This window comes from Oncorhynchus mykiss, chromosome 31 (genome assembly GCF_013265735.2).
Source record: "Oncorhynchus mykiss isolate Arlee chromosome 31, USDA_OmykA_1.1, whole genome shotgun sequence".
NCBI classification, from domain to species: Eukaryota; Metazoa; Chordata; class Actinopteri; order Salmoniformes; family Salmonidae; genus Oncorhynchus; species Oncorhynchus mykiss.
The window spans coordinates 32,885,061-32,912,953 of NC_050571.1; the positions used below are offsets into that span (position 1 = coordinate 32,885,061).

The 27,893-nt window shown below is 42.4% G+C and overlaps 1 protein-coding gene across 5 annotated transcripts; it reads right to left on the reverse strand.

Moving 5' to 3' along the window:
- Positions 1 to 4,377: 4,377 nt before the first annotated feature.
- Positions 4,378 to 27,447, reverse strand: LOC110505028 (syntaxin-3). 5 transcript variants are annotated; one of them, XM_021583966.2, is made up of 11 exons: positions 27,071 to 27,447; positions 9,399 to 9,473; positions 9,220 to 9,319; positions 9,043 to 9,117; positions 8,880 to 8,950; positions 8,646 to 8,754; positions 8,489 to 8,562; positions 8,290 to 8,424; positions 7,577 to 7,687; positions 6,228 to 6,352; positions 4,378 to 5,539 (listed from the first exon to the last, which is right to left on the reverse strand). In XM_021583966.2, exons 1-10 carry the CDS (start codon positions 27,098 to 27,100, stop codon positions 6,260 to 6,262), a joined length of 873 nt encoding a protein of 290 aa, XP_021439641.1. In that variant the 5' UTR covers positions 27,101 to 27,447; the 3' UTR covers positions 4,378 to 5,539; positions 6,228 to 6,259. The 5 variants fall into 5 exon arrangements, with proteins under 5 accessions (XP_021439641.1, XP_036825507.1, XP_036825505.1 ...); XM_036969612.1 differs by lacking the exon at positions 27,071 to 27,447 and adding an exon at positions 26,134 to 26,183; XM_036969610.1 differs by lacking the exon at positions 27,071 to 27,447 and adding an exon at positions 26,033 to 26,095.
- Positions 27,448 to 27,893: the final 446 nt, after the last annotated feature.

Consider the following 27,893-nt stretch of genomic DNA (forward strand, 5'->3'; position numbering starts at 1 on the left):
GTAAAAATTATGTCTTTCCGAGAGATGGTTTGTAGAGCTGTTTAAACTGCGCCCCACGTGGAGTGACAGCCTATGGCAGTAGAGACCACCGACGTGAGCGAAACATTATTCGCTGGGGTGTCAAAATGGGGTCAACAAGAGAGCCTATCATAAGACTACTATGGGGAACAATTTATGTACATAAACCAATCATATCGGAACATAGTGAGGCTGAAGATTTCCAGTAAAGACCATTGTCATAAGGACAAGGGAACATATAGTAAGAGGGACAATAGTTGTTCCATCCCATTCAAAAAGTATTTGAATGCCACCTGTCAACGAAATAATAAAACGTTTCTTAAACAGATGAGGAAAAAGAGAGAATTAAAGACAAGAGGCGCACTAATAGCACACATACAACATTCTATTACAGAACAACCACACTGGATAACTGACAACCACTCATCACTTAAAAGACCTTCACTAACATTTCAGCACATTACATACTGACACAGCATACCGAGAAACAACATTGTATGAACGACCACACACACACACACACACAAAGAAAAAAATACATGTGCAATAAAATACATGACTGGGTAAATTAAGGATTTTGACCATGAGTCAGAGCTGTAACTATATTTGTTGAATGTTGTGCTCAAGTATATATCATTTCATACATATTTTCTTATGCACATAAGTCATTGAATCATTAATCCAAATATTCACCCAATGTTTTCGCCTACATATGGTACCACAATGTCCTACTGTCATTGGCAGGGGGCACCAATCTCATTGTGCATGGGATCTTCAAAACCTTAGTCCTAGGTTACCACACTGTCATCTGAATGAGAAATTAGAAGCAGTGAGGAAAATTAAGACTTTTTCCACATTTGTTACGTTACAGCCTTATTCTAAAATGGATTAAATAAAAATCCTCAGCAATCGACATACAATACCTTAGTTCTGGGACACAAAGCATCCTTCACTCATGCTGCCAAACATACCCTCGTAAAACTGACTCTCCTACCGATCCTTGACTTCGGCGATGTCATTTACAAAATAGCCTCCAACACTCTACTCAGCAAATTGGATGCAGTCTATCACAGTGCCATCCGTGTTGTCACCAAAGCCCCATAAACTACCCACCACTGCAACTTGTATGCTCTCGTTGGCTGGCCCTCGCTTCATATTTGTCGCCAAACCCACTGGCTCCAGGCCATCTATGTCTTTGCTAGGTAAAACCCCGCCTTCTCAGCTCACTGGTCACTATAGCAGCACCCACATGCTCCAGCAGGTATATTTCACTGGTCACCCCCAAAGCCAATTCCTCCTTTGGCCGCCTTTTCTTCCAGTTCTCTGCGGCCAATGACTAGAACGAACTGCAAAAATCACTTTAGCTGGAGACTCATATCTCCCTCACTAACTTGAAGCATCAGCTGTCAGAGCAGCTCACAGATCACTGCACATAGCCCATCTGTAAATAGCCCATCCAACTACCTCATCCCCATGCTGTTATTCATTTTATTTACTCCTTTGCACCTCAGTATCTCTACTTGCAAATTCATCTTCTGCACATCTATCACTCATGTTTATTTGCTAAATTGTAATTATTTCTCCACTGTGGCCTATTTTCTGCCTTACCTCCCTAATCTTACTACATTTGTAGTATATTGTATATAGACTTTTCTATTGTATTATTGACTCTGTGTTAGGTTATTCCATGTGTAACTGTGTTGTTTGTGTCGCACTGCTTTGCTTTTTCTTGGCCCGGTCGCAGTTGTAAATGAGAACTTGTTCTCAACTAGCCTACCTGGTTAAATAAAGGCGATGTAAAATACAAATAATAGGCCTCCCGAGTGGTTAAGGGTGCTGTACTGCAGCGCCAGCTGTACCATCAGAGTCCCTGGGTTCGCGCCCAGGCTCTGTCGTAACCGGCCGCGACCGGGAGGTCCGTGGGGCGACGCACAATTGGCCTAGCGTCGTCCGGGTTAGGGAGTGATAGGGATCTCCTTGTCTCAAGGTTGCCAGGTGCGGCTGGTTCGAATGCGCGCTGTGTTAAGAATCCTGTCTCGGCACTCTATTTATGTTCTGGTTCTGTCATTATGGGGTTATTATTTTCTATTCTTTTTTTTTTGTTGTACTTAAATAAAAATAAAATTATATATTTTTTGAATTTTACCCCTTTTTCTCCCCAATTTCGTGGTATCCAATTGTTGTAGTAGCTACTATCTTGTCTCATTGCTGGTTGGGTTGTGTATCGGAGGACGCATGACATTCAGCCTTCGTCTCTCCCGAGCCCGAACGGGAGTTGTAGCAATGAGACAAGATAGTAGCTACTACAACAATTGGATACCACGAAATTGGGGAGAAAAAGGGGTAAAATTCAAAACAAAAAAAAGATGGCGCCGACAGACATGGCAGCTCTGCTTCTAGCTCCTAAACAATTTGCCAGTATTTTGTTTTTTTGTGTGTCATTCCTTACATTTGCCCAGAATTATTTAAATATAATAAATAAAACAAAAAAGTTTAAAAAAATGAAAATAAAAATACAAATAAAATACCCCATAATGACAGAGCAAAACCAGTTTAGACATAAATACTTTATTTACATAAGTATTCAGACCCTTTGCTATGAGACTTGAAATTGAGCTCAGGTGCATCCTGTTTACATTGATCATCCTTGAGATGTCTCTACAACTTGGAGTCTACCTGTGGTAAATTCAATTGATTGGACATGATTTGGAAAGGCACACCCCCGTCTATATAAAAAGATCCCACAGTTGACAGTGCATGTCAGAGCAAAAACCAAGTCATGAGGATGAAGGGATTGTCCGTAGACAGGATTGTGTCGAAGCACAGATCTGGGGAAGGGTACCAAAACATTTCTGCAGCATTGAAGCTCTCCAAGAACCCAGTGGCCTCCATTCTTAAATGGAAGATGTTTGGAACCAGCCAGGCTCTTCCTAGAGCTGGCTGCCTGGCCTAACTGAGCAATCGGGGGAGAAGGGCCTTGGTCAGGGAGGTGACTAAGAACCCGATGGTCACTCTAACAAAGCTCTGTGGAGATGGGAAACCCTTCCAGAAGGACAACCATCTCTGCAACACTCCACCAATCAGGCTTTTATGATAGAGTGGCCAGACGGAAGCCACTCCTCAGTAAAAGGCACAACAGCCTGCTTGGAGTTTGCCAAAAGGAACCTAAAGACTCTCAGATCATGAGAAACAAGATTCTCTGGTCTGATGAAACCAAGATTGAACTCTATGGCCTGAATGCCAAGTGTCACGTCTGGAAGAAGCCTGGCACCATCCTTATGGTGGAGCATGATGGCGGCAGTATCATGCTGTAGGAATGTTTTTCAGCGGCAGAGACTAGTTTGGATGGAGGCAAAGATTAACAGAGCAAAGTACAGCCATCCTTGATGAAAAACCGCTCCAGAGGACTCAGGACCTCAGACTAGGGCGAAGGTTCACCTTCCAACAGGACAACTAACCCAAAGCACACAGCCAAGAGAACGCAGGAATGGCTTCGGGACAAGTCTCTGAATGTCCTTAAGTGGCCCAGCCAGAGCCCAATCAAACATCTCTGGTGACATCTGAAAATTGCTGTGCAGTGACACTCCACAACCAACCTGACAGAGCTTGAAGATCTGTATAGAAGAATGGGAGAAACTCCCCAAATACAGGTGTGCCAAGCTTGTAGCGTCATACCCAAGAAGACCCGAGGCTGTAATCGCTGCCAAAGGTGCTTCAACACATATGTAAATGTGACAAATTAATACATTTGCTAAAATTTCTAAAAACCTACTTTTGCTTTGTCATTTTGGGGTATTGTGTGTTGATGGGGGATTTTATTTTAATATGGCTGTAACGTAAACGTCAAGGGGTCTGAATACTATCCGTAGATCATTTTGCAAATCAGACATTTTCCCTTCAAACCGAAGGACTGTAAGAGTCTCATCCAAACTCCAATGGAAGCACAGACAACCTATTTCTCCACCATCCCGTAAGACAGTTAAAGGGAATGAAGAACCAAGTGAACAGGAGAGAGCAGGGTCAGCGGGGAGTGTGTGTGTGTCAGTACAGGCCTGTTTGAGTGAATTAAAGAATGAGGGTGTGTGACAGACTTACATTCTCTTGACTTCAGTACCTTAAACCAGACTCTAGGTGCTGCTGTCATTGCCACTCGTTAACTACTGTATTCCAATACAGCAGATACATTTATTCATGGTGATAGGTTTTCAGAGAAAAATGTGCACCTACAGTCAATGATTCACTCACACTGAATGTGGGATAGTTTGACTGTGTAACCCATCATTCAGATGTGCCAAGTCTGTCAACTCAGTATTGCACAACGCAGCATGAACCACAACACCAGCAGTCTTAACCAAAATATATTTTTTACACATTTTATTCCATCATTAAAATCTCTGGCATCCACAATAATACTACAGTGAAGTTCTATTACATTTAAAACGGTCTTGAAATATCCAGACCCTCAGGGATGACCTCAGTTACATACTCCACGTGTCCTCTCTCCCTCCTCAAAACCCATTGGATGAGAAAGCCAGAGGTCCCTTCCCACGGACCTTCTCCTCCAATGGGTTTTGAGAAGGAGTGGGGACATGAGTACGTAACTGAGATCTTGTCTCATTTAAAGCCTTGCCATTGGCCACCGTGTCTGAGGTATGGAAATTAATTTAAAATTGGACAGACAGCAAAAAAAAAAGGCTTAGGCGCAAATCAGATGTTAGACTCATATCTCACCCAAATGCTTAGAGGTTACATGTGCTTTAGGAGTTTTAAAAACACTATTCAAGCGGCATCAAACACATGCACATTGCTCAACATAGATTGAAGTGAAATCCACTGGTTTCCATCCTCAGTACATATCATGTGATATGGTGAGGTCAACGTTCCTCTGTGGGCTGGAGGAGGCTGTGGCTGGCTGGCTACCTTTCAGCTTGGAGGGTCATCATGGCAAGACAATAAGGCACGGGTGGTGGCAGGGATACATTAAGTCAATGGTTTTTTGTAATGAGAGAGACATGTCATGGATTCCCTTCAGTGTGGATCAAGATCAATCACATTACTGGATACATCGAAAGCAGTTCAGAGAATGTCATTGAAGTGTTGCATGGTGTCCATTTAGTTGTGTGAGGGTAAGGATATACATTACTTAAGATTCCCTTTTTATTGGCATTATCAGAGGCTCATAAACAGTCTTAGTTTTGGTCCTCTTGTTTCTCTTCCAGCTAATGCTCATCCTCTCAGCCACCTCAGGGAAGACACCAGCCAGTTCCATCAGCTGGGCCTTTTTCTATTGGTCAGACATACAGTAAGAGAGGGGGAGGATCCCAGGGCAATGGAAGTGATCGGTTGAGTCTACATCCCCCTCTTTGCCGTTACAGCTGGAGGAGGGCAAAATGGAGTGATTATGAAGATGGTTGGGTGGGTGGGGGCCGTGGTCCCTCTATTACCCTACTGTCTGTGATAGGATGATGGCGAGGATGACGACAGCAAGCACAGTACAGACCACTGCTATAATGATTGTCTTCTACAGAGGGGGAGAAAAAACAAACATGGGAGAACAAATACATCAGTACTTACGGTAATAAATGCGGCGGTGATACACAGACAGAATTACCAAGGGAAATGAAGCTCTGAACATGGACGGGAATATCATGCACTGTCAATCATCAGGCAATTCTGATCAACCGGGGGCTCTTTGATGCAGAGCTTCTATTGGCTGATACGAGTCAGCGATTGACAGCAAGTGACATTCCCGCCCATCATAACACAGTGAGTCATCACTTACAGTCAAACAGGCCACACTACACAGCCCAAAGACCCCAATGAGAAACATAGACCCACATATACTACCCCACACATTCACACAGAGCCCAAAGACACCATTGGGAGACTGACACACACAGTGCCAACCAGTGACCCAGCCATAGAGATACATAATGCTATTTCTATGGACCATAACCCTTACCATAAGCAACGAGTGCACTTGTGAAATGGTTCGAAGGAAGTTCAGATAAGACATGCAGTACACCCAGAGATAGCGCCAACACACCTCATAAATAGGCCAAGGAGCATGAACGCCTAAACATTTAAATACCTTCACACCACGCACCCAGAGACAGTCGAAGGAAAATGGAAACAGCCAAAGTTCCAGATCCACCCGCACCGCACCCCATTGTGACACCCCAGAGTCCCCCCCCCCCCGCTTTACTCACCCTTTACACAACTCTTATTCAGACACCTTCCATCAATTCTTCTTACTCAATCCCACCGACAACCCAATAATCAGAGCCACTATGGCGAGCACGATAATCAGAATCACCAATATGATCACCCTTTTCTGTGGGAAACAATTAAGTGTCTGTTTCACCACTTTTACAAAATGTTCTCTGTTGAGAAAAATCGGTGTTCACTATCGTGACCACTCCCGAACAGCAGTAACCAGTATTAACACATTTTTTCCCCTGTAGGGTGGAAAAGATGATTATCAAGCCCTGACTACAATCAACACTATGTAGAGAAAGGGTCATGTCTACTTTTCACCACGTATTCCTGGACAAAGCGACAACATCTCTTTTCAAACAGCCTAAAAACACATGCATGACTCAGAGCTAAATGTTACATAAAGTGATCATAAATAACTGGACGAAATACATAAAACTGTAGTTACTGTTGAAAGAAGGAGATTATATACAGCTAGAAAGGAAGTGGAAAATACAAAAGAGCGAGATGGAGAACGACCAGAGAAGTGTACAGTATATATATATATATATATATATATATATATATATATATATATATATATCCATCTCCTCTTTCCTATTGGTCCAGATCTGGAGAAGGATGATTCAAGGTTTAGGATGGGGATCGTTGGGAACCAGGATGTCAGGCCAAAAGAGAATGGTCAACGGAGCAGGGGCCAGGGGGCGGGACAAGGGCGTTTCTATAGCCACTCACACGACGGGCATCCTGCTGAAACTTGGCAGCTTTCTTAGGGTCAGCTACCGCCCGCTCTACGAAGCCCACCGATTGGTCCATGATGCTCTCAATTCTGTCAATTATTCCACCCTGGCAGAGGGCAGGACATTGCAGGAAAGAGACGTGCAGAGGAATGGAAAGAGAAGAGGGAGAGAGAGACGGACAGAAGACAGAGGGACTACCTGTCCTAATTAGCTATCTGGCATGCTCTGAAAACCTGTAACGGAGGAAGACTGCAAAAATACCGTTGGCTGCAACTGTGTTAAAGCAGGTTAAAACAGTAGTGTTTATTTTGCATCGGTGAAATTATTTATGGTGTGATATGAAAGGGGTTTATGTTTCTAGAACTGTGGCGCAATAAAGAAACGATACCTCTTTAGATGGAGTATTTGGCTGTTTTGGCTGCCAGAGCCAGTCTACCCCGGCAAATAACCTGTAAGGTACTTGGACCATAAGGAATAACGGTAGGCTCCTTAAGAGCACAGCTCGGGCTAACCGCATAGAAGCTTCTTAGAAACAGGGACAGTAGCACAGTTGGTTAGGTTCAGGCAGATAGCGGTTCTAGCTGATGGACGGGGTGCAGTACCTTGCGTGCTTTGCTCTGGTACTGGATGGCTTTCTTGGTCTCAGTCTTGGCCACCACTATGTGGTCCACAGCTTTAGACACTTGCACCTCTATGTTGTTCACTATGTCACCCTGAAACACACACACACACAGTGAGTAGACAGATATAGAACACATAAAACTTTGTTGTCTGAATACATCAGAGACAAAAACGTCACAAAGAGGGTTATATTAGAAAGAAAGACGACACTTACCTCGCGCACGGCTTTCCCTCGGAAAGCATAGGACAACCAATGAGATACAGGTGGTTACAGAGATTATATGTAGTGGTGTGGTGACTACCATATGGGGTTGGGTGGATTCCAACTTTAGTGATTCACAGACCACTGTAGGCTACTAAGATGTTGAATCAAATGTGACCCTTACTGAGAATGTAGACTCCTACTGAAGATGAATGAGTGATAGGAGGGAGACAGATGGATGGTTGGATAGACACACACACAGGGAACTTCTCTCCCAAAGCATGGAGAGAGGAAAAAAGCACTGCGGAAGGAGAAAGGGAAGTGGGTACTGGAAAAGAGAAAGGAAAAACAGATGACAGACAGGGAACGAGGAAGCAAACAAGACAGAAACAAAGACAGTAGGACAGTAGGGTTTAAAAATGCAGATGTGAAATAGTGGATGGAGGAATCAATTAATGACTGAATAGACGGATCGGAGGACGAGACGTGTACCTGGCTCTCCACCAGCATGGCGATGTCTACGAACATGTCATGCAGCTCTTTGATGCTGCTCTCCAGACGCACAATGTCTTTGTGTCGCGCCTCGATCTCACTGAGAGCTTGCTTCGAGATCCCAGAGTCCATGATCTAAAGAGAGGAGGTGGTTAGTTGGCATGCACGCACGCGCGCACACACCCACACACTTTCTTACCCCTGAAGTGAAGACAGCAGAGTTTCCCCCCTCTAACATCTCTTCCAGCTCCTCATCTGTCGTGGCTTTTCCAGCTGAGAAACACGAGGATCATTTCAGTATTATAACACACATTTTGGTCCATTTGTGAGTATATAAAACTAAGACTGTAACTCACTGATCTCTAGCTGTCTCCGGATGCGTCCTTTACTCCTCTCCCTGAAGTCCACCTGGGCCTCATTGTACTTGGTCATCACTTCCACAAACTTCCTGGACAGCACTGCATGCTGGGAGGACAGGACAGGGTCACAAGCCGTAACAATCCAATGGTTCGGTATTCATTTCTATGGTCACATTGATGGTTCGGCACAGGGTCAGGTAAAGGGTTCGATGAGAACTTTCGGAGGCTGACCTGTGATTTGCGTATCCGCATGTCGGCTGAAATCCTCTCCTCTTCCTCAGACGCCAGATCCCTCTCGATGGCTGAGAATCAATCAACATCAGTACTCACCCATACCCGTATTAATCAATCAGCATTTAGTCTGTTTGTGCCGTATCATGTGTGAGGGACTCACTTTTGAGTTTGTTCCGGGCGTTGTTAGCCATCTTCTTGATGTTGTTGGTGACAGCCTCCAAGTCATCCTGTGTTTCTGAAGTAAAAAACGCAAATAATATAAATTTAAAAAAACACACTGACAGTAACAGGCAACAAAGACAGAGGGAAGGGAGGGAGCCGAGGCAGTATGTTTTACTCTGGTCTGATGTGGGGGCAGACAGGATGACCGAGTAGAGCTTCTTGACTTCAGACACATTCTCATCAATCTTATCAATGCTGATCCTGATGTCGTCAATCTGAAACAGAGAGAAAAAACACACACAGTCAAACACACACACACACACACACACACACACTTGGGAAAAATGAACTCACCTGAGAGAAAAAGTCATCCATAAAAGCTGCATTGTCGATAGCAATTTCCACTTCCTCATCGTCATTGTCACATGTCTAAGAGGAGAAGCAGAAGGCAATATCAGTACTGTATGTACTGTATTCAAACAGTGGATCCACAGTATATGCACACTACACACTGACGTCATGAGTACAGAGACCACAAGGCTTGGAGATATTGACACTGAAGGGCGAGGACAGGGCTGAGGAGTGAACAGAACCAGTTCTTAGCTGACCTCTCCTGCTTAAATAAACACGTAAACAGACTTACTACAAGGCTATATCATCAGCTGGGCACAGAACAGGGTTAAAGCCTCCATCTTTTATTTTTAAATGCAATCAATTTAACTCCAAATCCATATATTTGATCATTTCTTTCTTGAGCTTCCTTCTGCCATTGAACTGCTCATTCTGATTGTGTAGGTGCATTGAAACAAATGTACAAATATTTACATACACAGCCCTGATTGGCGGATAGGATAGTCTAGACCAGGAATGGCCAATTTTGATTTACACTGGTCCTGAGGCCTTAAGGTCAACGGCATCATGAACTACCACATACCAGGACATTATAGCCAAAAACCTGGTTGCCTCTGCCAGGAGGCTGACACTTAGCCTTCCAGTAAGACAATAACCCTAAGCACGAATACAAATCCAAAGAAATGGTTAGTTGACCACAAAAAAAAAAAAATGTCCATCTCAGTCTCTGGACTTGAACCTCATTGAAAAAAAACATGGTTTGAATTGAAGGCAGCAGTCCATAAGCTCAGACAAAATGATATCAAGGACCTGGAAATATTGTGTATGGAGGAATGGTCTAAGACAGTATTTCCCAACCCTGGTCCTCGAGTACCTCCAACAGTACACGTTTTTGTTGAAGCCCTGGACAAACACACTTCATTCAGCTCATTGAGGGCTTTATGATTGGTTGACAAGCTTAAGCAGGTGTGCTTGTCCAGGGTTACAATAAAAAAAAATGATGTACTGTTGGAGGTACTGAAGGACCAGGATAGGGAAACACTGGTCTAAGATCCCGCCTAAAGTGGTCTCCAATCTCAGAAAACATTGTATTAAAAGGCTCAGTGTCGCAAGGGGAGTGTGCCAAGTATTAAAAACCTGGCTCTTAGGAACAGTTGAAGTCAGAAGTTTAGAAACACCTTAGCAAAATACATTTAAACTCAGTTTCACAATTCCTGACATTTAATCAAAGTACAAATTCACTGTCTTAAATCAATTAGGATCACCACTTTATTTTAAGAATGTGAAATGTCAGAATAATAGTAGAGAGAATAATTAATTTCAGCTTTTATTTCTTTCATCACATCCCCAGTGGGTCAGAAGTTTACATACAGTCAATTAGTATTTGGTAGCATTGCCTTTAAATTGTTTAACTTGGGTCAAACGCTTCAGGTAGCATTCCACAAGCTTCCCACAATAAGTTGGGTGAATTTTGGCCAATTTCCCCTGACAGAGCTGGTGTAACTGAGTCAGGTTTGTAGGCCTCCTTGCTCGCACATGCCTTTTCAGTTCTGCCCATACATTTTCTATAGGATTGAGGTCAGGGCTTTGTGATGGCCACTCCAATACCTTGACTTTGTTGTCCTTAAACAATTTTGCCACAACTTTGGAAGTATGCTTGGAGTCATTGTTCATTTGGAAGACCCATTTGCGACCAAGCTTTAACTTCCTGACTGATGTCTTGAGATGTTGCTTCAATATATCCACAATTCCCTTGCCTCATGATGCCATCTATTTTGTGGAGTGCACCAGTCCCTCCTGCAGCAAAGCACCCCCACAACATGATGACCCCCGTGCTTCACGGTTGGGATGTTGTTCTCCGGCTTGCAATCTTCCCTGTTTTTCCTCCAAACAATATGATGGTCATTATGGCCAAACAGTTATATTGTTGTTTCATCAGACCAGAGGCATTTCTCCAAAAAGTACAATCTTTGTCCCTATGTGCAGTTGCAAACCATTGTCTGGCTTTTTTATGGCGGTTTTGGAACAGTGGCTTCTTCCCTGCTGAGTGGCCTTTCAGGTTATGTCAATATAGGACTTGTTTAATAGATGCTTTTGTACCTGTTTCCTCCAGCATCTCCACAAGGTCCTTTGCTGTTGTTCTGGGATTGATTTGCACTTTTCGCACCAAAGTACGTTCATCTCTAGGAGACAGAACGCGTCTCCTTCCTGAGTGGTATGACGGCTGCGTGGTCCCATGGTGTTTATACTTGCGTACTATTGTTTGTACAGATGAACGTGGTACCTTCAGGCGTTTGGAAATTGCTCCCAAGGATGAACCAGACTTGTGGAGGTCTACAATTTTTTTCTGAGGTCTTGGCTGATTTCTTTTGATTTTCCCATGATGTCAAGCCTAAGGAGGTACTGAGTTTGAAGGTAGGCCTTGAAATACATCCACAGGTACACCTCCAATTGACTCAAATCAATTAGCCTCAGAAGCTTCTAAAGCAGTAATATCATTTTCTGGAATTTTTCAAGCTGTTTAAAGGCAGTCAACTTAGTGCATGTAAACTTCTGACCCAATGGAATTGTGATACAGTGAATTATAAGTGAAATAATATGTAAACAATTGTTGGAAACATAACTTGTGTCACACACAAAGTAGATGTCCTAACCGACTTGAAAAACTATAATTTGTGGAGTGGTTGAAAAACGAGTTAATGACTCCAACCTAACTATGTAAACTTGCGACTTCAACTGTATGTGTACAATGTCGTTCTCTGAGCAACTGTGTTAGTATAATAGAATTTCCCCAAAAAATGAAGCATACAATATAGCTCAGTTTTTCTATTATTTATTTTATACAGTCTTTCTTGCTCATATTTATCAAGGGTGCCAATAATTATGGACCCCAGGGTGGGTGGGTAGGTAGGTGGATAGACTAATAGAGATAGATGGCGAGTGGGAGATGGGGAGGAAAAGAGTGAGCAAGCACTCTAAAATAGTTGGGGCATTATATAACTGGGTTTTGGGAGAATAAAATAAGAACAAATGCTTCCCCATCCTTTTACAGGAAAGGAGAGCGCGAGCAGAGATTCGCCCCCCTCTTCCTTCCTCTCCGTGGGGGCCGATCCGAAGGCCAAAGACGACAACCCAGATGTCATTTCTCTGCTTACAATTATAACATGCGTAAGCGCTCCAACAACTTAAGTTCGGACCGAACACAGAGTTAAAGGCCTCAGGAACTCGTGACAATCCAACCTTGAACTTTCTTAACTGCTGAATGTCAATCTCTGTACTATAAAAAACATTTGAATTCAGTGGCAGTGTTGGTCAAGATTTTTTTTATGAGCATGGATTTATTTCTATTACAGCATACTGGATGACTGTCATTCACATTCCATTCACCCAGTTCAATGTAACATTGATAGGTTTAGGCTCATCACTTTGCTTGTTGTATAATTCCATCTTGCATCTATCTACAAGCTCTCCTCCTCTCACCTTTTGTATTTGCTTGTGGACTTGAATGCACAACACAACAGCTGTCTGTGACCAGGTGCAAACACCTCTCCAAGCCAAACCTTCACACCATAACCTTCACAGCCGACAGTTGTCACCATATTAACGCTATAGTCAACAAATTAGAACTAACGCGTTAGTAAACCCACAAACCAATCCATTTGTACAATCACGTAGTACAGTATACAGCAAGCAGTTTAGCAGTTAATAAATTAATAAAACTGAAAGCTTCCCTAGACTTGGAAAAGCGGCAGCAAAGATTTTCAAAGATATAGACCACAGCACATCATTTCAAATGGGAAATAATGAGTCATAGTGGGTAGAACAAGCAAGGTGGCGGGCAAAGCCACGCACGAGCTAGCGAGATCTTATTGGCACATTCTAGTAAATATTTGCATATTTCCGTTAGGGAACGCCTACTCTGAAGTGCACGTGAGCAGTAACTCAATTCGCCTTTGCATTCCTTCTAAACAACTACATTTTTAAAAACTTTGGCAAAGGGTAAAGTCCACAAAACTTAGTCCACTCTGTTCGCAAGAGATCGTATTGAGATCAAATGTTTCATCGATGAGAAAATTAGCAGAATGTCAGCTAAAATATGTCTCCTTTCATCTTCTCCCACTGCAGGCCAATGGGCTTCCTCGCACTACCATATATGGTAGTAAGTGGAAACACCAAACGGATACTTCACATTTATACAGCCAGTGAAATATTGGTCTCATTGTTCTATCAGTAAAGATGGCGCCGACAGGCCTCCCGGGTGGCGCAGGGGTTAAGGGCGCTGTACTGCAGCGCCAGCTGTGCCATCAGAGTCCCTGGGTTCGCGCCCAGGCTCTGTCTTAACCGGCCGCGACCGGGAGGTCCGTGGGGCGACGCACAATTGGCCTAGCGTCGTCCGGGTTAGGGAGGGCTTGGTCAGTAGGGATGTCCTTGTCTCATCGCGCACCAGCGACTCCTGTGGCGGGCCGGGCGCAGTGCGCGCTAACCAAGGTTGCCAGGTGCACGTGTAGCCTCCGACACATTGGTGCGGCTGGCTTCCGGGTTGGATGCGCGCTGTGTTAAGAAGCAGTGCGGCTGGTTGGGTTGTGTATCGGAGGACGCATGACTTTCAGCGATGAGACAAGATAGTAGCTACTACAACAATTGTATACCACGAAATTGGGGAGAAAGGGGTAAAAATTCAAAACAAAAAACAGATGGCGCCGACAGACATGGCAGCTCTGCTTCTAGCTCCTAAACAATTTGCCAGTATTTTGTTTTTTTGTGTGTGATTCCTTACATTTGCCCAGAATTATTTTCCCTAATATTTAGATATTTCGTAATTCCATTCTTTTAGATGTGTGTATTGTTGTGGATTTTTAGATACTATTGCACTGTTGGAGCTAGGAACACAAGCATTTCACTACACCCGCAATAAATGTGTATGTGGCCAAAAATAAAATGTATCTGTGCTTGCGGTGTTGGATAGCCATAGCCAGCTAGCTAGCATTCCTCTCTGGTTGTTGAGTATACAAAATTAGCTGCATTAGTTAAGTAAGTGAAAGGTAAACTAAAAAAGCCCCCCCTTCCTACCTCTCTGCTGCTTCTCCTTCATTTTTTAAAATTAGTTCAAAACTTTAACTATTTTCTCTTTCTCTCTTTGAGTCAACTACTTACCACACTTTATGCACTGCTGTGCTAGCTGGCTGTAACGTATGCTTTCAGTACTAGATTACTTCTCTAATCCTTTGATTGGATGGACAGGATATTAGATTGGAGGATGTCCTCCGGAAGTCGTCATAATTACTATGTAAATCTATGGAAGGGGGTAAGAACCATGAGCCTCCAAGCTTTTGTATTGAAGTCAATGTACCCAGAGGACAGAAAGTAACTGTCCTCCGGCTCCACCAAAGTGATACACCAGAGCATGCTGTTGAGGTTACTGTAGACCATTGCAAAACAATGTGTTTTAATCAGTTATTTGGTGTCGTGAATATATTGAGTATAGAGTTGAGGTCGACCGATTATGATTTTCAACACCGATAACGATTATTGGGAGGACCAAAAAAAATCCGATACCGATTAATCGGCCGATTTTTAAAATGTATTTGAAATAATGACATTTACAACAATACTGAATGAAAAAAAAAAGCCTGAAATTCACTGCGTAGGATGGTCTTCCCCTTACTCCTCTGAGGAGCCTCCACTTTTTGACATCATCCTTTTTGATTTAAAACAAAAAAAACTTTCCATACATGTTTGCCAATGGAAGTGGTCAGGAAGTTACTTTTTTTGACCCAAATGCCAAAACATTCAGGACACAACAGTGCTCAAAGTTGACCCATTTTGCATACTCCCACCATACCATTAGACATCCATTTCTTAATCACTGGGAAATATAAAATATTGAGTTAGATATCATTTAAAACAATAAAACTATTTTTTTATTATTATTATTATTATTATTATTATTATTATTATTATTATTATTATTATTATAATACTCCAGGATGCTGGCCTTCTAGGTAGAGTTGCAAAGAAAAAGCCACATCTCAGACTGGCCAATAAAAAGGAAAAGATTCAGACTGGCAAAAGAACACAGAGAGTGGACAGAGGAACTCTGCCTAGAAGGCCATAATCCCGGAGTCACCTCCTCACTGTTGACATTGAGACTGGTGTTTTGCGGGTAACTATTTAATGAAGCTGCCAGTTGAGGACTTGTGAGGCGTCTAGTTTGAGAAACAGACACTCTAATGTACTTGTTCTCTTGCTTAGTTGTGCACCGGGACCTCCCACTCTTTCTATTCTGATTAGAGACAGTTTGTGCTGTTCTGTGAAGGGAGTAGTACACAGTGTTGTATGAGATCTTCAGTTTCTTGGCAATTTCTTGCATGGAATAGCCTTCATTTCTCAGAACAAGAATATACTGACAAGTTTCAGAAGAAAGTTCTTTGTTTCTGGCCATTTTGAGCCTGTAATCTAACCCACAAATGCTGATTTCCAGATACTCAACTAGTCTGAAAGGTGGACAGTTTCATTGCTTCTTTAATCAGCACAACAGTTTACAGCTGTGCTAACATAATTGCAAAAGGGTTTTCTAATGATCAATTAGCTAATCCAAGTTTATCATTTTAAAGGCTAACACAATGTGCCATTGGAGCACAGGAGTGATGGTCGCTGATAATGGGCCTCTGTATGCCTATGTAGATATTCCATTAAAAATTTGCCGTTTCCAGCTACAACAGTCATTTACAACGTCAACACTATATTTTCTGATCAATTCAATGTTATTTTAAATGGACAAAAAAAAAAAAAAAGTGATTTTCTTTCAAAAAAGGACATTCTTAGTGACCCTGAACTTTTGAATGGTAGTGTACATCAACCGTTTGTCTTTTCCAGTGATTAAAACATGGACGTCTCAGTCATGGTCAGTTGGGGTTTGCAAAATGGGTCAACTTCGAGCACCTTTATCTCTTGAATATTTTGGCATTCAGGTCAAAACGTAACTTTCTGAGCACTTTAACAATGGGCAAATGTGTATGGAAGGTTTCGTTCAATTCAAAAAGGGGTGCTGTCAAAAAGTGATTCCATTCAAATGTATTTACCCCATTATAAAAGTAGCAGAACAAGAAAGTCTGTTTTTATTGTTCAATTTAAAGTTGCATCAGTTTCATATCAACTAACGTCTAATGATGAACGTAATTTGACTATATAATCTTGTGATTCAGGACGCATCACTTGCCATTGGCCTTGGCTCTACAGACTTTTGCCTTTTAGCCACAAGGCTTTTTTGTTGCCATTTGCTCTTTAGCCACTAAGGCTTAGCCACTAAGGCTAACATCCATTTAAGCCTCTAGCGCTATTAGCCTTTGCATTTTGACATGACTACCCTGTCATGAAGGAAGCACTTCATTAAAACTTTTACTTCGACCAGATCCTTTGACTTAAGTTTTACCTTCAGAGTCAACTTTGCTATTGCTTTTACAACTAACTGTTGTACTAGTAGAGTGAACGTCAGTTATGTCGCACAGTAGTACTTTATGACCGCGAGTTGAGCAAGGGACTTAATCCTAATTTCTCCTGTAAATCGCTCTGGCTAGGAGCATCTGCCAAACAACAAGAAAATAAATTAAGTCTAAGTTAATCGTTAGAACCATATTTGGGGCATTGTTAAATCTCTGAGCTGTTTCCCAAAAACATCATGATTAATGTTGCACTTCAAAAACACTCGTAACCTAACACCTGCCTCAGATCACTCGTAGAATAGCTAAGTGTGTCATTATGCTTTCTTGCCATCAATTTATATACGCAGAAGATCTCCGCTAAACATAGAATTACATGTTTTATCCGTCTCTCTGTGACCGCCGATATGACTGAGCGTCTACATTTAACCTTGCGTAACATCCTAGATGCAGTCGCACCACTTAAAAACAAAAAAAAACATTTGTCACAAGAAATGAGCTTCCAGTATACAGAAAAAAACCTGAGCCCTGAAGCAAGCTTCAAGAAAATTGGAATGGAAATTACACTCCACCAAACTGGAAGAATTCTGACTACCTTGGAGACAGTAGCATGCAATATCGAAAGAGCCCTCACTCCTGCTCATTCAGTCTATTTTTCCAACCTAATTGATGAGAATAAGAACAATACAAAATGCATTTTTGATACTGTCGCAAAGCTAACTAAAAATCAGCATTCCCCAAGACAGGAAGGCTTTTACTTCATCAGTGATGAATTCATGAAATCCTTAGATGAAAAGATTATGATCATTAGAAAGCAAAATTACAGACTCCTCTTTGAATCTGCGTATTTCTCCAAAGTTCAATTTTCGAGTGTGCACAGAACTGCCAGGACCAATGGAGACACTCAAGTTTTTAAATCCTATATCTCTTGATACATTCACGAAAATAGTCATGGCCTCTAAGCATTCAAGCTGAACTCCAACTAAACTACTGGAAGAGCTACTTCCTGGCCTTCCTATGCTGAACATAATAAAATGTCTCCCTATCCTCTGGCTGTGTACCAAACTCACTAAAAAAGTGGCAGCAATAAAGCCTCTCCTGAAAAAGCCAAACCTTGACCCGGAAAATGTAAAAAAAAAAAAAAAAACTAAACAATTGGCCTATATCAAATCTCCCATTCCTCTCAAAAGGAAAATGTAAAAGCTGTTGCACATCAACTCACTGCCTTCCCGATGACAAAAAATGAATACAAAACGCTTCAGTCTTGTTTTAGGCCCCATCATAGTACTGAGACTGCACTCGTGAAGGTGGTAAATGACGTCAGACCAAGGCTCTGCATCGGTCCTCGTGCTCCTAGACCATAGTGCCGCTTTTGACACCATCGATCACCACATTATTTTGGAGAGATTGGAACCCTAATTGGACTACACGGACTAGTTCTTGCCTGGTTTAGATATCTGTCAGAAAGATATCAGTTCGTCTCTGTGGATGGTTTGTGCTTTGAGAAATCAATTGTAAGTGTCGGTGTTCGTCAAGGTTCCGTTTTAGGACCACTATTGTTTTCACTATATATATATATATATATATATATATATATATATATATATATATATATATATATATATATATATATATATATATCTCATTCAGAAACACAATGTTAACTTTCACTGCTATGGGATGACACACAGCTGTAAATTTCAATGAAACATGCTGAAGCCCCACAATTGCCTAGCCTGGAAGCCAGACATAAGGAAGTGGATGGTGGAAAATGTTTGACTTTTAAACTCAGACAAAACAGAGATGCTAGTTCTAGGTCCCAAAGAAACAAAGTTATCTTCAGTTAGCGCTAAACACGGATGTTAGAATCTTTTACTAGAACCAAAAACATTTGATCATATTACTCCAGTGCTAGCCTCTCTACACAGGCTTCCTGTTAAGGCTAGGGCTGATTTCAAGGTTTTACTGCTAACCTACAAACATTACATGGGCCTGCTCCTATCCATCTTTTCAATTTGGTCCTGCCGTACATACCTACACGTATGCTACGGTCACAAGACGCAGGCCTCCTTATTGTCCCTAGAATTTCTAAGCAAACAGCTGGAGGCAGGGCTTTCTCCTATAGAGCTCTATTTTTATGGAATGGTCTGCCTATCCATGTGAGAGACGCAGACTCGGTCTCGACCTTTAAGTCTTTATTGAAGACTCATCTCTTCAGTTGGTCCTATGATTGAGTGTAGTCTGGCCCAGAGGTGCGAAGGTGAATGACAAGGCACTGGAGCGACGAACAGTCCTTGCTGCCTGGCCGGCTCTCATCTCTCCACTGGGATTTCTCTGCCTCTGAGTCACAGGCTTACTAGTGCTCTTCCACACCGTCCCTAGGAGGGGTGCGTCACTTAAGTAGGTTGAGTCACTGCCGTGATTTTCATGTCCGGTTTTGCGCCCCCTCAGACTCATGCGGTGGGAGGGCTATACTCAGCCTTGTCTCAGGGAAGTAAGTTGGTGGTCTGTTGATATCCCTTTAGTGGTGTGGGGACTGTGGTTATATCCTGCCTGGTTGGCCCTGTCCTGGGGGTATCGTCAGACGGGCACAGTGTCCCCCAACACCCCGTCTCAGCTTCCGGTATCTATGCTGCAATAGTCGATGTCAGCCTTTCTTAAAGTATGGGTCGCAGACCTGTTAATGGTGGGTTGCGATGCGTTAGAGTAAATGTATCATTATTTCATTCATTACTGGAATTGATTTGGCCAAGTGCAACTGTGCTCTCATTGCGCTCTCTGCTGAGCAGTGGTGTCAGTTTGGCAGCTGCACGAGTGGGAGGGAGATGCCCGTGTGCTTCGCCGGTTCACCAGATCTTTTTTCTGCAGTTTTCTTGAAGATCACACCGCGACCCACACGCTGCAACGCTGTTGTTCAGCGGCAGATGATGCGCTGTCTGCCAATGACTTGTCATTCCCACTCGCCATCAAATAAGTCAAGCCAGCCACAAGTTCTGGCTGAGCGCAATTGTCATGAAACGCGAATACGGTGAAACACGATTGCGTTTCTTCTCGTCTCTTGGTTTCATACAAACTTTGAGAAATAAGGAGCGCCCACAATGTCTTTTGTGCGGGGAAGTGCTTAGTAACGAGTCTCAAAACTAACAAATTAAAAAAAGAACGTCCTGACCAAACATCCACAGCATGACGGTAAACCCAGGGAGTTCTTTCAGAACAGGGAAGAATGCTTCAGGAAACAGTGCTTCAACACTGGAAAAGTAAATCAGCTAACATTGTTGTCGTTTTATAACAGATGATATGCAGAAATAGTAGTAGATGTGAGCTTCTCTTTCAAACAATTCCCTTGTACACAGCTAATATACAGTGGGGCAAAAATGTATTTAGTCAGCCACCAATTGTGCAAGTTCTCCCACTTAAAAAGATGAGGCCTGTAATTTTCATCATAGGTACACTTCAACTATGACAGACAAAATGAGAAAACAAATCCAGAAAATCACATTGTAGGATTTTTTATGAATTTATTTGCAAATTATGGTGGAAAATAAGTATTTGGTCACCTACAAACAAGCAAGATTTCTGGCTCTCACAGACCTGTAACTTCTTCTTTAAGAGGCTCCTCTGTCCTCCACTCGTTACCTGTATTAAATGGCACCCGTTTGAACTTGTTATCAGTATAAAAGACACCTGTCCACAACCTCAAACAGTCACACTCCAAACTCCACTATGGCCAAGACCAAAGAGCTGTCAAAGGACACCAGAAACAAAATTGTAGACCTGCACCAGGCTGGGAAGACTGAATCTGCAATAGGTAAGCAGCTTGGTTTGAATAAATCAACTGAGGGAGCAATTATTAGGAAATGGAAGACATACAAGACCACTGATAATCTCCTTCGATCTGGGGCTCCACGCAAGATCTCACCCGTCGGGTCAAAATGATCACAAGAACGGTGAGCAAAAACCCCAGAACCACACGGGGGGGCCTAGTGAATGACCTGCAGAGAGCTGGGACCAAAGTAACAAAGCCTACCATCAGTAACACACTACCCCGCCAGGGACTCAAATCCTGCAGTTTGCTAGAGAGCATTTGGATGATCCAGAAGAAGATTGGGAGAATGTCATATGGTCAGATGAAACCAAAATATAACTTTTTGGTAAAAACTCAACTCGTCATGTTTGGAGGACAAAGAATGCTGAGTTGCATCCAAAGAACACAATACCTACTGTGAGGCATGGGGGTGGAAACATCATGCTTTGGGGCTGTTTTTCTGCAAAGGGACCAGGACGACTGATCAGTGTAAAGGAAATAATGAATGGGGCCATGTATCGTGAGATTGATTGAAAACCTCCTTCCATCAGCAAGGGCATTGAAGATGAAACATGGCTGGGTCTTTCAGCATGACAATGATCCCAAACACAACGAAGGAGTGGCTTCGTAAGAAGCATTTCAAGGTCCTGGAGTGGCCTAGCCAGTCTCCAGATCTCAACCCCATAGAAAATCTTTGGAGGGAGTTGAAAGTCTGTGTTGCCCAGCAACAGCCCCAAAACATCACTGCTCTAGAGGAGATCTGCATGGAGGAATGGGCCAAAATACCAGCAACAGTGTGTGAAAACCTTGTGAAGACTTACAGAAAACGTTTGACCTCTGTCATTGCCAACAAAGGGTATATAACTTTTGTTATTGACCAAATACTTATTTTCCACCATAATTTGCAAACAAATGTGATTTTCTGGATTTTTTTTCTTCTCATTTTGTCTGGCATAGTTGAAGTGTACCTATGATGAAAATTACAGGCCTCTCATCTTTTTAACGGGGAGACCTTTCACAATTGGTGGCTGACTAAATACTTTTTTGCCCCACTGTAACTAGATAGCTAACGTTTATCAGTAGCTTGCTAGCTTGCTTTGGTTGTGTACAACCCTAAGTAACAGTACATATGAAGATGAAAAAGATTAGTACATCTTACTGTAGAAATGATCTGAACTAGAATAAACTAATTGGAACGAGATGCTTTTTGAGGCAAACCCACTCACAGTTCTGGGTTGCTCATCTACAGCAGGAAGTGGTCTTCTGCCTAGCTGAGAAAGCAGTAGATGTTCTGATCCAGTTTGGCACCACATACCTATGCGAGTCAGGGTTCTCAACTCTGGCATACAGAAACAGACTCCATGCTGAGCAAGACCTCAGGGTTGCACAATCAAAAACTGGGCCCAGAATAGACATGCTGGTTGAAGCATCAACCACACACACACACACACACCTCAATAGGTTTGTGTGTGCGCGCATGTGTTTTCTGCTCTACATTTGTGTGATCAAAAATAAACATGAATAGCTATTTATATTATTATATTTGTTATGTCTATATTGCATTTGTTTTAGGCTTGCATAAGAGCAATGAAATGTTCCGATATTTACATATAGTTGCATGTTTTCATAAACTTGGGTCCCAGGAAAACAGACTTTCTAATTTGGGTCCCAGGCTTAAAAAGTTCAAGAACCCCTGGTCTATATACCGGGAGCTAGGGTCAGTATTATATTTGGTGTAAATCTCCTGCCTTATCTGGTGTCCTGTGTGAATTTAAGTATGCTCCCTCCCTAGGACCATGACTCAGGACTACCTGGCCTGATGACTCCTGGCTGTCCCCAGTCCACCTGGTTGTGGTGCTACTCCAGTTCCAACTGTTCTTCCTGCGGCTATGGAGCCCTGACCTGTTCACCGGACGTGCTACCTTGACCCGGACCTTCTCTTTTTTAGACTCTCCCCCACTCTCTCTCTACCACACCTGGTGTCGCGACCTCTGAATGCTCAGCTATGAAAAGCCAATTTACTCCCGAGGTGCTGACCTGTTGCACCCTCGACAACCTCTGTGATTATTATTATTATTATTATTATTATTATTATTATTATTATTATTATTATTATTATTATTATTATTATTATTATTATTATTATTATTATACCCTTCTGGTCCATTAAAATATAAAAAGTAGTCGAGTTCAGTTTTGCTACTTGTAGGCTACTGTCTGCAATTGGTCTCAATATACTTCATGTGTAGCATAAAATGCGCCAAATAGGGGATTTAGTTCAGTTTTATTGGTTAAGCGTTTGAATAAGCCACCTCAATATTTGCTACTGTAGGTGGTAATATCACTCTAGGAACTGATCCATCTTCAGTCTTGTAACATAATTTTGATGTTAAGATATGGATGGAGGCGAAAGAAAAACGCACACCTGTTCAGGCGAGGTGCAATAGAAAACTTGAAAAAGAGATCCGCACAATCCAGAAAGTTAAGACGCAATCAGTTTATAACCATCTGAGCTGGAGAAAGCTGATCCGAGAACAGCGCCCTTTCAATCCCATCAATATCGACACATTCTCCAACAACGCACTTCGCAACCATTCTCTCTGCGCTGTGTTGAGAGAAAAAAAACGCACGTTACATCTCCGGCCGTTGTAGAAAGATACATCCTTAAAAACACTCGTAAGCCTAACACGGTACCCAAACCAGCTGCGTGCGCGCGCCATTGTGCATAAATGTATTTTGTCCCCCCACATCAAACGCGATCACGACACGCAGGTTAAAATACCAAAACAAACTCTGAACCAATTATATTAAAATTTGGGGAAAGGTCGAAAAGCATTAAATATTTATGGCAATTTAGCAAGCTAGGTCCTCTAATCCGCCAATTAATCCACACATAAAACGGTCAACCAAATCTTTTCTAGTCATCTCTCCTCCTTCCAGACCTTTTCTCCTCTTCACTTTATATGGCGATTGGCAACTTTCATAAATTAGGTGCATTACTGCCACTGACCTCGTTCGTCTTTCAGTCACCCACATGGGTATAACCAATGAGGAGATGGCACGTGGGTAGCTGCTTCTATAAACCAATGAGGAGATATGAGAGGCAGGACTTGCAGTGCGATCTGCGTCAGAAATAGAACTGACTTCTATTTTAGCCCTTGGCAACGCAGACGCTCATTGGCGCACGCGAGCAGTGTGGGTGCAATAATTGAATAACAGATTTCTAAATGTATTTTGCAATGCTCGCACACGCGAGCGGTGTAGTCAGCCTGTAAGTTCAATCGCTATCGGGAAGCCGGGACCTGGTCTAAGTCAAGACAAGACAGGGCCACTTAAGTTCTCACAAGTCTCAGAGTCAGTTAATTTCCCTGTCAATCACATCCCATACAAGTTGGACACAAAACAAATACAGTCCGTTTTTAAAATCATAAAACTGGAAAGGACAGTGTTCACCAGGATCTTTTTTTTATTTTTATATATTTTTTTTTACAACAAGAGAGAGCTGTATATCGACACACTTGTGATTTACACTGGCACTATACACGTAAAGACATGGCACACTCGCATGCCTTGTCAAAACACACACAAACAGTCTCTCTCTCTCTTTCACACAGTGGTAGTGCTGCGGCAGTGAGATAAGACTAAGCACTCGTTTCCTTCCTGTCTTCTCACTTAGTCGCTCTCATTCAGCATAAACAAGGAAGAGAGGGAATAAAATGTGTGAAAGAGAGAGAGGGTTGTGATGAGTATCGTGTGCATCAGTTTAACACCGAGACCACAAGGTTAAGAGGGAGTGTCTCTCTTTCTCCCGTTAGTCATCGGTTATAAGAAACTTCCACAACCAGACTCATAAACAGCAAACCGGTCTTGTGATTTACAACTCCACCTGCCTTTGTGATTAGAGGCTTCAGATTCTGCATATGTAGCTCGAGGTACACCTAGTTGCATATTCCCCCTGTAACAGGGTAAATAACTAGACAGTCTTTACAACGGCACTGCATCACTGATCATTTGTCTATAGACATACGTTCGATTGGTCCTTGATCTATAGGGTCATCATAATGGAGCCGTTTCATTGGTCCTCACATTGTATTTCCGCTACGATGCTTAAACTCAACCATATATTCTTCCTGGATCTAGTCTAGTACATTAATGTCGTGAAAGACTTCACAGACAAACAGATCATGCTTATGTTGGACAGGGGCTCCAATTAGATTACACTATCCCTAATAACTGTTTTGGGATCAGCATTTCCTCTGAGAGCTGAACCATTCCCAATGTGAATTTTACTACACCACAGAGAGAGAATGACAGGTTGTGGAGAGAGAGGGATAGTCTGGAAAGAGATTGAAGTAAGAGAGGCAACCTTGCTGTCAAAGGCTACTGTGACTGAAGCCCGAGAGATAAGTCTCTGGATATTGTGACTGATCGAGGGCGACACTGCACTGGAGTGAGACTAGTGCATAAAGGCCACACTACGGGAGACAAGACAACCACTTTGAGTGTCACTGTGTACCTGAGGGATGCATGTCTGAACATGTCTTTAGAGTACAGTCAGACTGCTGTACAGAGAAGGCAATCTATATGGAGATCTAGCTGTAGAGTTACTACAAAGACCAGACTGAATATAATGTGTCCAGGGAAACTGTCACCCTCATTTCCTGTTGTAGTCTGTTCTGTCTACTGCACCTGTCAGCTGACGTTTTCATGCTCCGAGCACAACAACACAGCCACACCAAGTTAAACATTAAAAGGAAAATAGATGAGATAACCCTACAGATGTTCAAGGCCTCCCGTCAGTCTTGTTTTATGTAAATGGCCGTCCCTAAACAAACTGCCACACCATTTTGACTTTACTTACCCTCCCAGTAGAAATCCATTGTACCTGGGAGATTACGACTCAGGGCAACATTTGACAAACTAAACATGGCACATATTTGTCCACCAATAAGGCCATGGTAACAGAATCTGACACGGCTGGAGTGGATCAGCAGCGCCTCACCCAAAGCCTAACCGGACATTCTTCAACTGGAAATTTACATCCTGGTTGTTTTGTGTTAGAAACTAGGCTACGGACTTTCACATTGAGTGGGTTAATATCTAAATAATCAATACAAGTTCTAGGCTAATAGAGTGTGGAAAGGGATCTGAGATGTTGAACAATCACCAATCTCACCACTATAGGCCTTGCATTACACTACTGATTGTTAATTAGTATAGGTGTCAATTACAACTGCAGCTTAATTACAGGAGATTATAAACAAATGGTGGGAATGAAAGCCTACAACTGTCAGCCCAAATTAGAAATCAATTGACCACGTGATGCCACATTCCCCAATACCCGAAGCATGCCAGGACACAGTGCACACTTGACACACCCGTGATCCCGTTACCTTGTCCTCAACCCCCCACTCGCTGACTGCCACACAAGACACCAACATGTCCCCAAGAGAGACACAGGCAATGACACTGAACAAGAACATCAATACTTTACATGTTGTGTTTGTTTCATGAGCTGAAATAAAAAATCCCAGAAATGTTCCATACACTTCCCTGTTAGTGACCATTTCCCCTTAGACAAGATAATCCATTCAACTGACAGGTGTGGCATATCAAGAAGCTGATTAAGCAGCATGATCACAAAGGCGTACCTTGTGCTGGGGACAATAAAATGTGCAGTTGTGTCACAACACCACAGATGTCTCAAGTTGAGGAAGCGTGCAATTGGCATGCTGACGGCAGGAATGTCCACCAGAGCTGTTGCCAGATAATTGAATGTTCACTTCTCTACCATAAGCCTCCAAAATTGTTTTACAGAATTTGGCAGTATATCCAACCGGCCTCACAACTGCAGAGTATTTCTGTCTAATAAAGCAATTTTGTGGGGGGAAACGTATTCTGATTGGCTGGTCCTGGCTGCCAAGTAGGTGGTCCTATGCCCTTCCAGGCCCACCCACCCTGCACCCTTGCCCAGTCATGTGAAAACAATAGATTAGGGACTAATTTATTTATTTTAAATCAACTGATTTCCTTATATTAACTGTAACTCAGTAAAATTCTTTGAAATTGTTGCACGTTTGCGTTTATATTTTAGTTCAGTATAAATATCCAAGTTGATGAAAAATAAAACCATAACAGAAACGATTCTCTTTTCCATCTCTCATGCATCTTTTCAATCGTAATTAAAGTAATTCATTATGTAGCCATGTAATCAAATCAAATAGCGGCAGTCCAAATAGGGTTTCGAATAGGCTGATGAATAGCTTGTAAACTGCCAAATAACACTAATATTAAGTTAAATAATTTTGTCGAATGATTCACTTCCTTGCATAGACCACTTGTAATTTGCATGCTGGCCCACACAGGAGGTTCTAACATTTGTCTCGCTCTGTGAAAAGGTGCCCCTGTCACACTTCCCAGACCTCACTTACTGCTTTAAGTTGTTCCAATCGGTCCTTCATCTTGACGACTGTTAATAAACAAGCTAAAAAATAAATATAGTAATCTATATCTTAAAAACACAATCCCCAATCTGTGAAATCCCTCAACCAGCTGGACAGCTAGCTGTTGAACTGAATCCCACCGCCAACCAAAGTATGGCAAGGTTCTTCTTAAAATGACTTTTGCTGCTGAAATACTGCTTTTTCCACCAATAGTCCATACAATATGGCCAGTAGGGGAGAAACTAAATCTCTTCCTCTTCGGTCTGGGGATTAAAACAAATTGTGTACACCCTGCATAATTTATCTCGCTCGCCACAAGTAATTGTTATAAAACGCACTTTCGAGCTCACGCATGCGCGAAAGGCTCCTTGCTTGTCCAGTTGTCGTGTATGGGGCCACGCCCAGACCAGCGTGATACCTACCTGTGCGTGTTGGCCAACCAATGTCCTATAAAGGGGAAGCATCTTCTCAGTGGAATTCATGTAACTTTAGTGTGTTTTCACATATAGTCATCTTCAAAGTAATAATAATAATAATATTTGTACCATGTTGTGTCGCTGCCTTGCTATGTTGTTGTCTTGGGTCTCTCTTTATTTAGTGTTGTCCCTCTTGCTGTGATGTGTGTTTTGCCCTATATTTATGTTGTGTTTATTTATTTTCATCCCAGGCCCCTGTCCCCGCAGGAGGCCTTTTGGTAGGTCGTCACTGTAAATAAGAATTTGTTCTTAACTGACTTGCCTAGTTAAATAAAGGTTAAGTAAAAAATAAAATAGTGAATTCTGGGGTAAAAAAAAATATGTAAAAACAGTGT